Source organism: Panthera pardus, unplaced genomic scaffold, assembly GCF_024362965.1.
Source record: "Panthera pardus isolate Hobbes unplaced genomic scaffold, ASM2436296v1 HiC_scaffold_17, whole genome shotgun sequence".
Taxonomy (NCBI): Eukaryota; Metazoa; Chordata; class Mammalia; order Carnivora; family Felidae; genus Panthera; species Panthera pardus.
In genome coordinates, this window is record NW_026526732.1 from 124,862,545 (window position 1) to 124,878,575 (window position 16,031).

The following is a 16,031-nucleotide window of genomic DNA, read 5'->3' on the forward strand; positions in this document are numbered from 1 at the left end:
GTCAGAGAGAGGGAGACACAGAATCTGAAACAGGCTCCAGGCTCTGAGTTTTCAGCACAGAGCCTGACACGGGGCTCAAACCCACGGACTGTGAGATCATGACCCGAGCGGAAGTCGGCCGCTTAACCGACTGAGCCACCCAGGCGCCCCGATATAAATATTTTTATATGACATCCAGGAGTTCACAATGAGGGAATAAGGATACTTGACCATACTTGGCCCTTTGACAGCCAGTAATAAACTTTTCTGTTACATATCATAGATGGCCCTACATTTTTAAGACTTTTATCTCTGATTTTCATCAGCTTGACTCTGATAAGCTAGGTATTATTTCCTTCTTTTATTTTGTCTTCTTGGGGTTTTCTGAGCTTTTTGGTTTTGTGGGTTGATGTCTTTCATCAATTTTGGAAAATCCTCAGCCACCGTCTCTTCAAAATTGTTCTCTGAACCATTGTCTTTCTCTTTTTCTTTCAGGACTCCGATTCCATGTGTTCATTATTATCCCACGGGTCTTACATGCCCTGATCTGGTAATTTCTTTTTTTCTTTTTTCATTCTTTTTTTCTTTGTGCTTCAGTTGGGATATTTTTTTGATCTCTCTTAGAATTCATCCATCCTTTTCCTGCTATGTCCATTTCTACTGTGAAGTCCACTCAATATACTTTTCATTTCAAAGTACTTTATTGTTTTTAAAGGAAATTATTATTAAAAAAGTAATTATTATTATTATTATTAATTATTATATTACAGAACTTTTAAAAAGTTCCCTCTTGGAGTTTCTTCCTCCTCACGGTTTACTTCTATCTTTTCCTTTATTTCTTTATCCTAATTATGATTGTTTAATGTCTTTGTTAATTTTATCAGCCGGGTCAGCTGTAGGTCGGTCTCCATTGGCTGTTATCTTTTATCCAGACATCACATGTTCCTGTTTCTGTGGCTGTATCTTGTGCCAAACATAGTGTATAAATGAACTGTAAAGACTGAAGTAGAAGATATTTATCCCCCACTAAAAAGCTGTCTCTGTCAGGCAGCTGTGGTGAGGGGATGATGTCTCTGGTTAGAATTAAGCTAAGTTGGGGTTAAGTTGTAGCTTTGGTTAGTGTTAATTCATTCTTGGTTTTCAAAAGTTTTGAGGTATAAAAAAATCCCTCCTTCTAGTCGGGTTTGGTATCCAAGCACCGTGTAACTGTAGGCTTCTGCCCTGCTCCCTCGCCCTGCCTGAAGATGTCTGGGCCACTGGAGATCTCCCTTTGGCTCTCACCCTGGGCCCAATTACTCACAGGCGGCCGAGCGCTGGATACAAGTGCTAAGGTTGAGAATTGGTAGATGATGAGGACTCGTGCTGTGTCTGGGGCTCCTATGTGTTCAGTATTCCACGTTAGGCCAAGATGGCTAAACATTCAGCTGGATTCTCCATTTACTTGTGAAGCCTCCTACCCAATGACAAGTCTGCTTCTTCATCTATTTCCTAAGATTAAAAGCCACCCCTAGTCCAAGGTCATATATGAAGGGCTTACCCCTCTCTGAGGTTTAGTTTTCCCTAAATTTCTTTGTGCCCTCGTTCCCCAGTGGGCTCAATAATATGCATAATTTTGTAATTTAGCTGGCATTTTTTCTGTGTTATAGTGAGAATTATTGTCATTTCTGACCACCCTCCTCATAAAGCAGAAGCAGCACTTTGAAGGTCTTCTGTTGGCGAAATTACTTTGTTAATTTTTTTTCTGATCGTAAAAATAACAATCCTTTTCAAAATTTCAGCAAGTCCAGAAAATTGAAGAATACTTTATCGATATGCATTTTCATCATTTTGTAAGGCTTACCCTAATCCTCTCTGAGTTGCTTCAATCTCCAGGTATCTGGTGTCCAAGAATTTTACTTTCTCTTCCAATTTTCCATGTAGGCTTCAGCCTTCAAAATTCTTGTTTTCTTCTTGGATTTTGCTTGTTCTCTACTCTCCTTTCACATGTACCTTCTATCACATGGAAGGTGAAATGCATCACCTTTATGCTATACAGTGAACTTTAGGTCTGTAGTGTGTTTTCCTTCAAAAAATAGGCCCTTCTTGGTACTCAGAAAATAAAGGTATTATTCCAAGGACATTATGATCCCCAACCACCGGGACTGATGAGATGGCATTGGTGGATGGCAGAGACCCATGCATTTATTTCCCTCATTTTATAGTACTCATGAAGCTATTGTAAAATACTCATGGAACTATCACACCATAAGATAGCTGTGGAAATATCCAGGTTCGTGGAGAGGATCCTCTGAGAGATACAATGAAACTCGGTGATCCTTTCTTGCTGAAGAGGAAAAGAATGAGTCCCAAGCTACACATTACAGAGCAACAGATCTCTCCTGTGATACAGGGCGAGGGAAAGAGACTACAAGAATAAATAAGATAAGACAACTGTTGTCAGATAAATTCCTTTATTTGATAACATATAGCTCTTTTCCTCCTTTTCAATCAATATCAGTGACTAGATTTTTGTTCATATATTTATTTTTTTAGGGCTGTCAAGGTAGCTGCATGTGACTCTTCTATCTTGTAAAATAGGCTGCCGTGGAATTTCCTTTCGTGCATGAGGACTGGCTTCTCATGGACACATGCTGCCTGGCGTTATTAGGTTTTGTTTAGCAGCCTTGAACTGTCGTTCCTCACGCAGAATGATACTGGTGTTTTACAAGGTTACAGATGAATTTCAACCTCGATAGGTTCTTTTCTTCTTTATTAAATACACTGTAATCTGATTCGTCTTAGAGATAATTAAAATAAAGTCTTAAAATAATAATAATACTAGTTATGTGCATTTCATGTTTTTATGACCTTTTTTTTGTATTTATTGTCCAACCCAATGGTTGTATCAATTTACTGAGGAAGATGCTTATACCCTTGTCTTTTATTGAGGAGGAAAGTTGAGTGCATGGAAACCTTGATTTAAAAAAAAAAAAAAAGTGACTAGCCCAAGACCACAGAAACTTAATGATAGAATTGGGTCAGTACTGGTCAAATTCTTACTTTATCTATTTTGGATGTATAGCTGAGTAAGATCAGGTTAGTAGTAGAGGGGCATTTTTAAAGGCACCGATATGAGTAGAAGAAATTATTATAATGGCATCAGTGCAGCTTTATTTTTAAATGATGATTCAAAACAGGTTTCTGACTTCATTTCTCCTCCTCCTCCTTCTCAGTTAGCTTTGATTCTCTTATCACAAAGGTTACTCACAGCCAACTAGCCAAATGAAAAGTATGGCTTGATTAAGAATCTCTTTTGTCAGTAATTTGTGTCTAATGTTTTTAGCTTTCCCATGGGCTGTTGTAGAAAATGGTAAATCTGGTTTAAATGAAACCTGATCCTGTTAATGGTTTAATAGCAGCTGCCACAGGGTTATGGTATTTTTCAACAGATGCTTCTGTTTCATTTTAAACATAAACTGAGTCTTGGAATATTTACATAAATCATATAAAATATGCCTACACACTTTTGGCTAAATATATTGCTATAAAATAGTCTTAGGCAAGTCCCTATCTTTGTCCATTTACAATTATTCACATAGAATTTGAAAAAGAAACCCAAGCCTATGCTCTATTAAAAAAAAAAAAAGATTATTCACTTTCCTGAAATTCTTTTTTAAAAGGCCAAAGGGCAAGCTCCATCTCTACATCTGGGGACCTGAACAATGATTTGGTCAATCAGATCATTTCATCCATCTTTATGCCTAACACTATTTATTTAGTATGGACAAATTGCTTATACAGTGGCGTGCAGTACAGTTTCAACTGAAATAAACAGGAAAGTCACATAATTAAATGGGACACTATTTTTCCTTGAAGAGGTAGACGTTGTAATAGTAATTTAAGCTATCATTATACCCAGGATTAGTTTCTCTGGAGTGCGATAGCTCAACCATTTTGTATCTATTTTATTTTTTTAAATGTTTATTTATTTATTTGGAGAGGGGAGAGCGAGGGAGGGAGAGAGAGAGAGAGAGAGAGAGAGAGAGAGGGAGACAGAGAATCCCAAGCAGGCTCTTCGCTATCAGTGCAGACCCCAACATGGGGTCGATTCCATGAACCGTGAAATCATGACCTGAGCAGAAATCGAGAGTTGGACGCTTAACCAGCTAAGCTGCCCAGGCACCCAAGTTCAACCATTTTTTTAAAGCATTTCTTCTGTGTAAAGGACTCGTTTGGGGTACGTGAAGACTACAAAGATGAGTGGCAGGCAAGTAAAACGATGATGGTGACAACTGATAGAAATAGTTATACTATAGAAGCAGCAGCTCAAGCAAAACGAACCGGAAGTTCAGTATACCGTGTTAGGTAACTTATGAAGCGCAGAATCTTGAATGGGCAGGATCAAGTTTGTTGCTTGGGTCACATTTTCATGCTGGCATGTTGCTCGATTAATTTGGGCTGGAAAGGTTATGCATGCAATAGTGAATTTTTCTTCAATTTTTTTTTTTGATTTGGCTGTAATTGACACATGATGTTTCATCCGTTTCACGTGTATAACGTAGTGAACCAAGTTTACACCTGACGCTATGCTCCCCACACATGTAGGTACCATTTGTCCCCATACGCCCCTGTTACAGTATCACTGACTACATTCCTTATGCTGTGTCTTTTATTCCAATGACTCATGCAGTCTGTAACTGGAAGTCTGTATCTCACCCTCTCCTTCACCCATTTGGTTCATCCCCACCAGCCTCCTCCCCTCTGGCAACCATCAGTTTGTTCTCTGTGTTTCCTCATCTGATTCTGCTTTTTGTTTGTTTATTTCTTTGTTTGTTTTTTTTTTCAGAGTCCATGCACATGTGAACTCATATAGTATTTGTCTTTGTCAGTCTGACTTACTCTCTAGTCTAGGTTCATCCGTATTGTTGCAAATAGTATGATCCTATCTTTTTTTATGACTGTGTGATATTCCTACACACACACACACACACACACACACACACACACACACTACAAGTCCCCCTTATCCATTTGTCCATCAATGGGCTCTTAGGTTGCTTCCACATCTGGGCTATAATAAATAATGATGCTGTGCAAAACAGTATGGAGTTTCCTCAAAAAAGTAGAAATACCATGGGATCTCATAATTCCACCACTGGATATTAATCAAAGAAACAAAAACACTAATTTGGAAGGACATATGCACCCCTACGTTTATTGCAACATTATTGACAATAGTGAATTTTTAAGGGCAACCAATGGAAGTAAAACCCAACTCCATCCTGAATTCTAAATTATATATAGGGGCCCTTGAATGTAGCACGTTTCTGTGTACAAGCATCCTGATCTCCCCTTGCCTTGGTATCCTTCCCTAGGCACTCCCTCCGAAGAAAGATGTGAAACCTGGCATGGCGTTCTTGTTTGAACTCTGTCTCCTTCGTGGGAAATATGCTTCTTTTGACTGGGTTGTGGGCTGGGCAGCCTTCCCTGTGTGTGATAACAACTTCGATGTAGTGGACGGGAAATTCAAGTGTCCCCTTCTCCGAGGTCATTATGACCAGAAATTCGACAGCTTCAGGAAAATGGAAGATTTGATGTGCCGGGACTTGGACCACTGGCTGTGCAATCTCTACTTTCAGGTTTGTAATATGATTTTTTTCAAATGTTTTATTTATTTTTGAGAGAGGAAAAGTGGGGGAGGGGCAGAGAGAGAGGGACAGAGGATCTGAAGCAGGCTGACAGCAGCGAGCCCCATGTGGGGCTTGAACTCACGAACTGCGAGATCATGACCTGAGCCGAAGTCGGATGGACACTCAACCGACTGAGCCACACAGATGTGCCTGTGATATGATTTTGTAAGTAAAGAACTTAATTTTTTTCCGAAACCAGGGTGCCTGGGTGACTCAGTCATTTAAGCGTCCGACTTTAGCTCAGGTCATGATCTCGTGGTCTGTGAGTTTGAGTCCCGCATCCGGCTCTGTGCTGACAGCTCAGAGCCTGGAGCCTGCTTTGAATTCTGTGCCTCCCTCTCTCTCTGCACCTTCCCTGCTTGCACTCTGTCTCTCTCTGTCTCTGTCTCTGTCTCTCTCTCTCTCAAAAATAAACATTATTATTTTTTCTAAAACTGCTTATTTCTAGTGTTTAGCTGACTTTCGTGCTATTGAAAATTTCAGTATGTATCATAAATCTGTGAAAGCATTTACATCTTAATGCTTTCTTAATGCTGATTAAATTGATGTCTACAAATAAGGAATAAAATTCCAGAATTAGCAGGAAATTTAAAGATAATTTAACCCAAACTTCTATGTCATGAGCAGGCTGAGAAGGGCACCCAAATCCTTCAATTCTCTGTTTATAATCTGCTGCTGCCGAATCTGATCTGTCTCATCAACTTGGGTATAAGGCGATGGTGTTTCCTTATCCAATGTACTAATTGAGCTACTACTTTGTGTTGGGCATTGCTTATTCTAGAAATACAAAAGAAATGAGATAGAGTCTGTGCCTTCCTGATGCTCGCCACTCATTTGATGAGACAAGCATGTGTTCATACATAAGATAATTAATGACCCACATTTCCACGGGATGAAAATGGTCTTCACTAAACTCCCTTTGCCATACATATCACTTCAAAGCATGCTGTCTTAATTACCTCAAGAATTAAAAACGAAACACACTCCCAAAAAACCCTTGGGTGAACACCATTTATTTGTACATATTTGGAAATTTATTTTCTAACCAAGTCTTTTAGCAGAAATGTCATTGCAGAAGTTCATTCTAGGAAGACACCATGGAAGATCCAAAAAAAAAAAAAAAAAAAAATGACAGCATACCTTAAGTGTAAAGCATTCCAGCAGAATTTTAGTTTATTTCAGTCCTCTATGTGCAAATTTATTCTTTCTGATTATGATGGTTTTCCACAGCGCCTGTATCAGAAAATGCTATGATTTTTTTTTTCTTCCTTACCTGAGTGTTTGACATTTCCCTGTCTGTCTGTCTGTCTGTCTGTCTATCTAGCTAACTAGCTAGGTTGCTATCAATCTAATCTAATGTATGTATGTATGTACATGTACATATATATGTATTATGTGTGTATGTATATATCATCTATCTATCACTGTCATCTACCCACCTAAGTGATGGAACTATTAAATACGGACATTTCCAGGAAACACATGTAGTTTTGGCTTAAAAATCAGCAGCTATATATCCTTCTTATGTGATGGTCTTCCCGTTTCCTGTGTATTTTATGTTGAATCAACCGGCATGTTTCCCCCTCTTAGCAAATACCCTTATAATGTTTTGCTGAAATATCTTTTTGAGATATTATTGGTTGCTGTTAAGAAAACAAATATAAATATAAATATGTACCTTTCTACTCATTTAAAAAATAGTCACCATTCTGGGACAAATCTGACTGTATATTGGAATTATGTAGGAAACTTTAGAAATAGTCCAAATCTTGTTCTCAGAGATTTTGATTCAATTGTTTTGAGGTGGGGTATCAGGATCCGGAGTTTATAAAACCTTCTATGGTTTAGAAATGCTGATATAAATACATTTGAAAAGGGAGACCATTAGAAATGAATTCAAAGGAGTTATTGAAAAATCCCTCAAATTTTGAAGTGAGCTAACCCAAACAAAATATTTTAACCCAAAACAAAATATTTTATAAGTGGATGATTTGAATACCGAATTAAAAAATCAAAATGAAATAAAATACAGTTATAAAAGCAAATAAATTTTGATATAGGTTTACTAGTGAATGTGAAAGGCATCTATGATTTTTTTTACTATTTGTTCCCTAAAATTCAGTGTTGTGTTAACTATGGCAAGGAAATCCAGCACCAATTTTATTTCATAAAGGTCATTTCGGTAGTGCTGGTATTGATTATAAAGACATAAGTATGTTATATTTAAGATAAATCAAGAAGTGATGTTTAAAATTTATAAGGTCAAGAAAAGTAGCTATTTGCAAAACAACATTAGAAAGCTTGATTTCACTAAAATTTACTTGATTCGAACACATTACTAAAATTTTCCTTTTTCTTTTCTGACTCCCTTAAAAAAATGGTGAAATGTAGTATTATGGCTTATCTGTAGAGCCCACTGGTCATTATTCATTACAGATGATTGTAATTGTCCACCGACTTTCTTATTTGTTAATAAATGTTTTTTCTCTGTATATTTCATGGGGGGGCCGTGAGTCTTATCAAGGAGAATAGTGTCATTATTTAAGATAGGATTTTCCGATTGTCAGGCAGCATAAGTAGGAATGTATTTGCTTCTTTTTCATGAGGATAAAAATGAAATATTTTTATCTTGAAATCCGATTTTCCTCTTATGTGAAATTCTTAAATATTAGGAATTTTCCAATGTGAGTCTTCTCAAATGCAATTTTTGAACAAGTAAATGTAATTTTTGAGTACTCCTTTTGGAGTTTCTCAGGAAAAAAAAAGTAACTTGGATTAGAGAAGAGAAAAGATAGGTAAATGGGATACTAGAACAGGAAAGTCATTTCTGTAATGCAGCCTTAGGAGATATTAAAGGAAATAAGTCAGATAAATTATGATCATTTCCCTCCTGTGTCTGTGAGTGGAAAAAAAATATCACACTCAAAGAGATTGTGGCCAACCCAGAGCACGTAGCTAATCCATGACCTCACACGTTCTACCATGTTGCTTTTCGGGATAGAATTCAGGCTCACGGTCCGAGTGTGGAGACTGGGGAACAGGTCTGATTCGTCCCCCTAGGGTATGTGAAAAAATACATGGGGAGAAATTATGCAAGCAAAATAACCTTTAACTTTTCCCTGGCAAAAGTTCCTCACTTTCTTAAATATTTCACTTCCAATGTCATGGAGTTTTTCCACCAAGCACTTTATTATTAAATTTGTAAACATAGAGAGATGCTAAAAAAATTGCACAGTGAAACCCATACAGTCACCCCCAGAGTCTACAATTTTGTCTTTTATTTTTGGACTAAAAACGTTGTTTCTTGGAGATAGTAAATACAGAATGAATATTTGCTAACTTGATCCCAGCGTAAGTATCAGATAGTGTTATTTGCAAGAAGATATTAAGGAAAATTATAAGGTAAAACAGAGGAAAAACTAAGAACTAAATAGAGCAATGAAAATATCTAAAGCAATTATGTAAATCGTTACTACAAAAAAAGCATACTTTGTAAAACCGCCAAACAAAAGCAATTATAAGGTTCGGAAAATTGATTCGCCATTGACCTTTTAGAGTTTGCAAATTGTATCATTGTTCTAGGGTAAAATTCACTGTGTGTGAAATATTTTCAACAGTTTAGATAAGAGATTTATCTCTTAATAGGTTATTAAACTTCCTCTGTGTTTGGATGATCAAACAACCTATGAAAGGCAGACTCAGCTTCCTCCCGAATTTCCAGTTTCTTTAATGGCTGGAGCAGAGACAGCAGAATCAGGCGTGGAGAATACGGCTGGCCTTTCAGAGAAACAAACAGAAGAAAACATTTGTTCATCCTTGGATGGTAAGGCTAAAATCCTTCCTATGCTCTTCTCAGGGTTAGTTGACTGTCTTCAGCATTCTATTACTAATATTTCAAGTTGTGTTATATTGTAGAAAACTGAGAAAGAAATTTTAATTATTAATGTAGTTATTTCTATGCCATGCTGTTTAAAGAGAATGTAATCATTGACAAGAATATTAGTTTCCATACTGCATAATTATTTACTAATTATAATCAACTGTAGAATTACTTCATTGAAACACAGGTCTTTCTCCACGGACTTGTGGCTTAAAGTAAAGCTCTAGAACTTTCTTGCTTGCTCACAAGAGTGGTAACCAACAAATGGCTATGAAAGAGAACATACTCTCATAAAGCAGTCTTCAGCTAATATAGTTTATTTCATAAAGCTGTTTTCAAAGACTGGCTTAATCAAGCACTAAATAAGCAAATAACATTCTCTGAAGTAGTTAATGTACAGCTTACAGAAGGGATATATTAGCGATTACTATTATTTTTTGCGAAAGAATTATTTCCTTTACCAAAAGATGTACAAGATTCTTTAACAGTTTGTATCTTCTGGCAGTAATAATAGTATCAGGAGCAAGAGTATGGGCTGAACTGGTAGTACAACTAATATTAGAAGACTTACCAGTAATAATAATTACATGTGATACATGTTTTTCCTGTGCCAGGCACTATAGTAAGGACTTTATTTTTTAGTTCGGAAATTAGCAAATATTTCAAACATATGGTTCAGCAAATAACATATACCAGTAATAGTAACCAGCTGTGTCCATTCTTGATACTTTGCCATCTTTGCTCTACGCCTTTTCTTTTAAAAAGTAGCATTTTAGGGGAACCTGGGTGGCTGTCTGTTGGGCCCCAGACTCTTGATTTTGCCTCAGGTCATGATCTTGGGGTTCGTGAATTTGAGCCCCGCATTGGGCTCTGAGCTGGTAGCACGGAGCCTGCTTAGAATTCTCTCTCCTTCTCTCTCTGTCCCTCCCCCTGTTGCATGAGCATGCATAAGAGTGCATTCTCTCTCTCTCTCTCTCAAAATAAATAAACATTTTTTTTAACGTAACATTTTACATGTGATTCAGGTCACCTGTGAACTGCTTGCTACTTATGTTCCAACCCTCTTAGACTTCCTATTGATAGTTTCCGTGTATGTTTCAATACATTTCCTACAGATATATGTAATTATCAGCAATGTATAATGTCTTTTCTATGTTTTTAAAGGTTATGTAAGTAACCATGCTTTATACCTATTTCTGCAACTTTATTTTCTCTCAGCATTATCCTTGAGATTTACACAGCTCATACACACAGACTTATATATATTTTGGTTTATTGATTCCTTTGCCGTATAATTGCATACATAGCAATGTGCATGATTTTAACAAAATGTGTTTATTTTTATTTTATATTTTGTTTCAAGTTTGGCTCAATTGTAAACAAGATTACAGTGTTTATTCTTGGACATGTTCTCCTTAAGCACATAGGTGCGAATTTCACTAGCATCTATCTACCTAGGAGAGGAATCACTGAATCACAGGGCACACACTTAACTGCCATCAAAATTGTTGTATCAATTTGCCCTTCTAACAGATGTCTAGGATCTTGTTTGGCTCACATCCTATCAATCTTTGTTACAGTCAGTTTTGCCATTTCAGTTGCAATGAAATATCTCTTTGCTTGAGTTAGAATATTCCTGAATATGACTAAGTTTGACCATTTTTTCCAAATGTTTCTTTGACCATTTGGTTTTTATCTTCTGTGAACTGTCTATACCTATATTTTGTTCACTTTTCCTCTGGGTCATCTTTTTCTTTTCTTTTTTAAAAAAATTGTTTTAACGTTCATTTATTTTTGAGAGAGAGAGAACATGAGTGGGAGAGGGGCAGAGAGAGAGGGAGACACAGAATCTGAAGCAGGCTCCAGGCTCTGAGCTGTCAGCACAGAGCCCGACAAGGAGCTTGAACCCACAAGCTGTGAGATTATGACCTCGGCTGAAGTCGGACACTTAACCGACTGAGCCACCAAGGTGCCCCTAAAACTTTTTCTTATTAATCTGTAAGAGTTCTGGACTTTTCTTTTTTTAATGTGAAATGAGTCATGGGAAGTACTTGATTTCTAATTCAATCTTTGATTGTTACTGATTATTCACTCATTCTATTTAATTCATTTAAAAAATCAATTGAATTAACTTAGCCATAGTATTATTGCGCATATAATCTATAGTAATACTATGACTATATATGATTATATATAATGTATAATATATGTATATAATTTAGATTATATTATATACATATGTACATAATACAATATATGTTATTATACATACAAGTATTAAGTCTATAATATATGTTATACATTATACCCATGATATATGTATATTACATTTGTATTCGTAGTTTATTATCTTTAAAGTTTATTTCCTTTTGTTCCAGTTTTCTTGACTAGGGAATACACTCAGATTGCTCAAAATAAAATCTGCCTCCCACTGGAACCTAGTTCTTCTCCTTGAAGGAAACCAATGTTTTCTGAGTATTACTCCATAGATATTTTATGTTTCTATAGGAAAATACATAAAAATACTATTGTAATTTTTCAATACCACTAAATTTGTAATTACAGTCTTCTTTTCATTATTCATATTGGTTAATATATGCCTTCTTCGCCTTTCTTTATCAGTTTTGGTTGGGTTTTGTCTTTTTATTCATGTTTTTAAACATTTACAACTGCTTATCTATCTCCACCGAGACTCCCTCTCCGTTGATCTTTTGTTTTCCATGTATTTATACTTAGCTTTATTATTTCTGTACTCCTATTTTCTTCAGGTTTGGGGGAAGAGTTACTTTTCAGTCCTGATTTGAAAGCTTGAGTTATTTATCTTCAGTTTTATTTATATGGTAGATATGGGTGAAATCACCAATTCTGACCTACATCTGTGCATTTGTCCTTACAGTGCTATCAATATTGTGTTATATATTTTAGATGTGTTGTTAAATGCATGCAATTTTGTGATTATTAGTTTATATGTAATTATTTCTTTCATACAGATGTAGTCTTTCTCTATGTGCCTATTAATGCTTCAATTTTTATTGTATTTCTTCTGCTGTTAATACTACCACCTAACTTTTTTTGATAAATGTTTTATGGCATATGTTGTTTTTCTAATATTTATTAAAAAAAATAAAATTCGAGGCAACTGGGTGGCTCAGTCAGTTAAGCATCTGACTTTGGCTTGGGTCATGATCTCATGGTTGGTGAGTTCGAGCCCTGCATTGGGATCTGTGCTGACAGCTCAGAGCCTGGAGCCTGCTTCGGATTCTGCATCTCCCTGTCTCTTTGCCCCTCCCTCACTTGCACTCAGTCTCTCTCTCTCTTCCTCTCAAAAATAAATAAACATTAATAAAAATTAAAAAAAAATACAGCCCATCTTTAAAAAAATAAATTAAAATTAAAAATTAAAATTCATCTGTGGTGTTCTTTTGAGTATGGCTTAGCAGCATGAATCTAGATTTTAGTTTTGTATTCAAGACAAGAAGTTAATATGTGTCTTTTAATAGATGAATTTAATTTTTTGTAATTATTGTTATTGCTGTTACATTTGTACTTGCTGATAACATGTTTTTTTGCAATTTAGTTTTGCCACCTTATTTGTTTGCTTTTAAAAAATACTTTATTTCCTGCATTTCTCTTTCACCAAAAATAATTTTATTTTGTTTATCCTCTGCTGTTTATTATCTATAGATTTTATTAATTATTTCAGATGTCATCCTGAATTTTCTTATCTACATTTTTAACTAAAAGTTGTTTTTTTTTTTAAGTTTATTCATTTTGAGAGAGAGTGAGTGAGCATGAATGGGGGACGAGCAGAGAAAGAGGGAGAGAGAAAATCTCAAGCAGGCCCTACACTGCCAGTGGGAAGCCGGACAAGGGGACTAAATTCACAAAGTATAAGATCATGACTAGAGTCAAAATCAAGAGTTGGATGCTTAACTGACTGAGCCACTCAGGCACCCCTAAAAATTGTTTTACAAAATCTAACTCCATCTGGTTTTTCTCTTCTCTTCCTGAACATGACAAGGACTTTTGGTATATTTTGCCTACCTATTAAACACCTCCATGTACTCTCATATTATTCTTGGCTATGCTTTCAGTTCACTCTTTCATTAAACAGAAAACTCAGTTATTTTTTTTTTACTCTCAAGAGAAAATTAATTTACTGACACATTTCGTCAATATTTGTGCTTCATAGGCTTTTTATATAGTTTGTCTTCACTCTGGTTCCATTTTCCTTCTTGTTGAAAAAAATCTTTTGTAATCCATTTACAGTTTGGGTCTATAAGTAGCAAACTCTCTTAGCCATTGTATATCTGAAAAAGTCTTTATTCTTTCTTACTTTTCCTCTTTTTCACCATTTATCCATGTATTCATTCTAGAATAGTAATAACTTTCCCTCACTATTTTCTCCAGTGTCTTTTTGTGTCTGTTGAAGCTGATGAGAAGTTGGTATTAAGTGGGTAGCAACTGAAGGATCTTAAGAAGAGAAGTGATGTATTTCAATTTCCATTTTAGACAGTTCCCACTGGTAATTTTTAGGAGGATTTATTTGAAGAGGGCATGTCTAAAATCAGATGAGTTAACAAAAACTTAGAATAATGCCAGCCACAGAAGAGGTCTGAATTAAGGCAGCAATAGTAAGTTGGAGAAGAGAGTATAAATGTATTAAGTATTAAAAAAGTGCAAGAGAATAACTATAGGACTAAGAAAGGAATGTCCCTGTTGATTGATTAAATATTGATGGTAAGGAATAATTAAGGATGATTCTACTCAAGGAAATGAACACTGAAGATAGAATCATGGAGGCCACCTTAAAGTCTGTCCACCACACCACATTGATTATATTGACTACATGAAGAAAAATAAACGTACTTTGTTTTGATACACACACAAAAAAAAAAAAAAAAAAAAAAAAAAAGGATGATTCCTCATATTTTAGCATGGGTAGACATGAATATTAACCAGCAGATAGTATTAAATAAAGGAAAAGGGACAAGATTAGAGGGAAAAAAAAAAACAGGAGCTTGATTTTGGAGCTACTGAGTTTGAGATCCCCATGTTGTATCCAAGTAGAAATGTTTAGGAGATCTTTGGGAAAATGCACATGAAGCTCAGGAGAGAGATGGAAAGTAAGGGAGAAGAATGTGTCCATTAGAGAGGCATAAACACAAAGACCCTACCTGAAACTGCTAAGTGGTCGAGTTCCACCACGGAGAGTGCGTAGAGTAAGGTGGCGTTGGGTTGAGAGCATAGGTCAGGGAACCAGCAGTGTTTCCTGGGAAGTGATATTGGATCTCTGCCATAATGGCCAGATCTAAAGCCTGCAGTATTTGATTTCCTAATAGCATCTGCCTTCTTGGCTTGTTCTGCCTATCAGCTGGGCAACACAGAACTTCATACTCAACTTCTGATAAATGTTTCTTGTGTCTGGAGTTTCCCAAAGCCCTTGGAGATTATGCTTTGCTGAGCCGAGTAGGACTCCACTGATTGCTGGACTCAATTTCTAGAACCCACTGCTTTCTTCACTAAGAGGTGGGTCCAGTACAAGCCCTCGGCTTCCATAGCCATACCTGACCTGTTTGCTTGTGAGGAAACCATTATCATCAGCTGGTGATTACTAAATTACCAACCACCTCCAGACAAACAAATGTCCCTTTATAGAGTTACATATAACTGGGAAGGTTATGTTGAAATTTTATATACATAATTTATATATATCAAATGACATCACTTGGCTTTAAACAAATATTTGTGAAAATAAATTAGATATGAGATACTGTAGTCCTCCCTGATCAGCAGGGAATACGTTCCAAGACCCCCAGTGGACGTCTGAAATTGCAGATAGTAGTGAACCCTAGAAATATTATACTATGTTTTTTCCTATACATACATAGCTATGATGAAGTTTAAATTATAAATTAGGCACAGTAAGAGATTAACAGCACTAACTAATCGTAAAGTAGTACAATTATAACAAAGTACCGTACTTAGAGTTATGTGGATGTAGTCTCTCTTTTTCTCTCTCATAGTATCTTATTGTAGATGTGACATCATAAAATGCTTGTGTGATGAGATGCAGTGAGGTGAACGACAGGCACTGTGACGTAGTGTCAGGCTACTGCTGATCTGACGATATGTCAGAAGGAAAATCTTTTGGTTTCTGCCATGCAGTTGACCGCGGATAACTGAAACCATGAAAAACAAAGCCCCAGATAGGGAGACTACTGTATATACTGAACCTAGGTTGTCAGTGCCAACACTATCAAGCAAGTTGATGAAGGTGTATTGTTTCCCACATTTGAGAACTTGGATTTGTTCTACTTGTAGCCAGAGAAGATGGGTGACTGACATCATGGTCTAGTTTTGCAGGATAATGCGTAGAGCTGATTGTCCTCAAAATGCACAGGTTTAAGTTGAGTTTAAGCATTCTGTGTTGGAGCTCAATAAGTTTAAGACTTTAATTTTTTTTATTTTAGGTGGATAACAATGCTATTGTCAATATGCTT

At 36.2% G+C, this 16,031-nt stretch overlaps 1 protein-coding gene and 1 long non-coding RNA gene across 2 annotated transcripts in view; both read left to right on the forward strand.

Moving 5' to 3' along the window:
- LOC109249552 (uncharacterized) overlaps nt 1-16,031 on the forward strand; it is a 276,220-nt gene that overhangs the window by 154,064 nt on the left and 106,125 nt on the right. Inside the window, exons 12-14 of the mRNA XM_053905327.1 lie at nt 4,184-4,318; nt 5,334-5,597; nt 9,294-9,471. Coding sequence (XP_053761302.1) covers nt 4,184-4,318; nt 5,334-5,597; nt 9,294-9,471 — 577 coding nt within the window. The remainder of the gene's footprint in view (nt 1-4,183; nt 4,319-5,333; nt 5,598-9,293; nt 9,472-16,031) is intronic.
- Nucleotides 15,629-16,031, forward strand: part of LOC128777722 (uncharacterized) — a 48,048-nt gene continuing 47,645 nt past the window's right edge. Inside the window, exon 1 of the long non-coding RNA XR_008423054.1 lies at nt 15,629-15,931. This is a non-coding gene — a long non-coding RNA (uncharacterized LOC128777722). The remainder of the gene's footprint in view (nt 15,932-16,031) is intronic.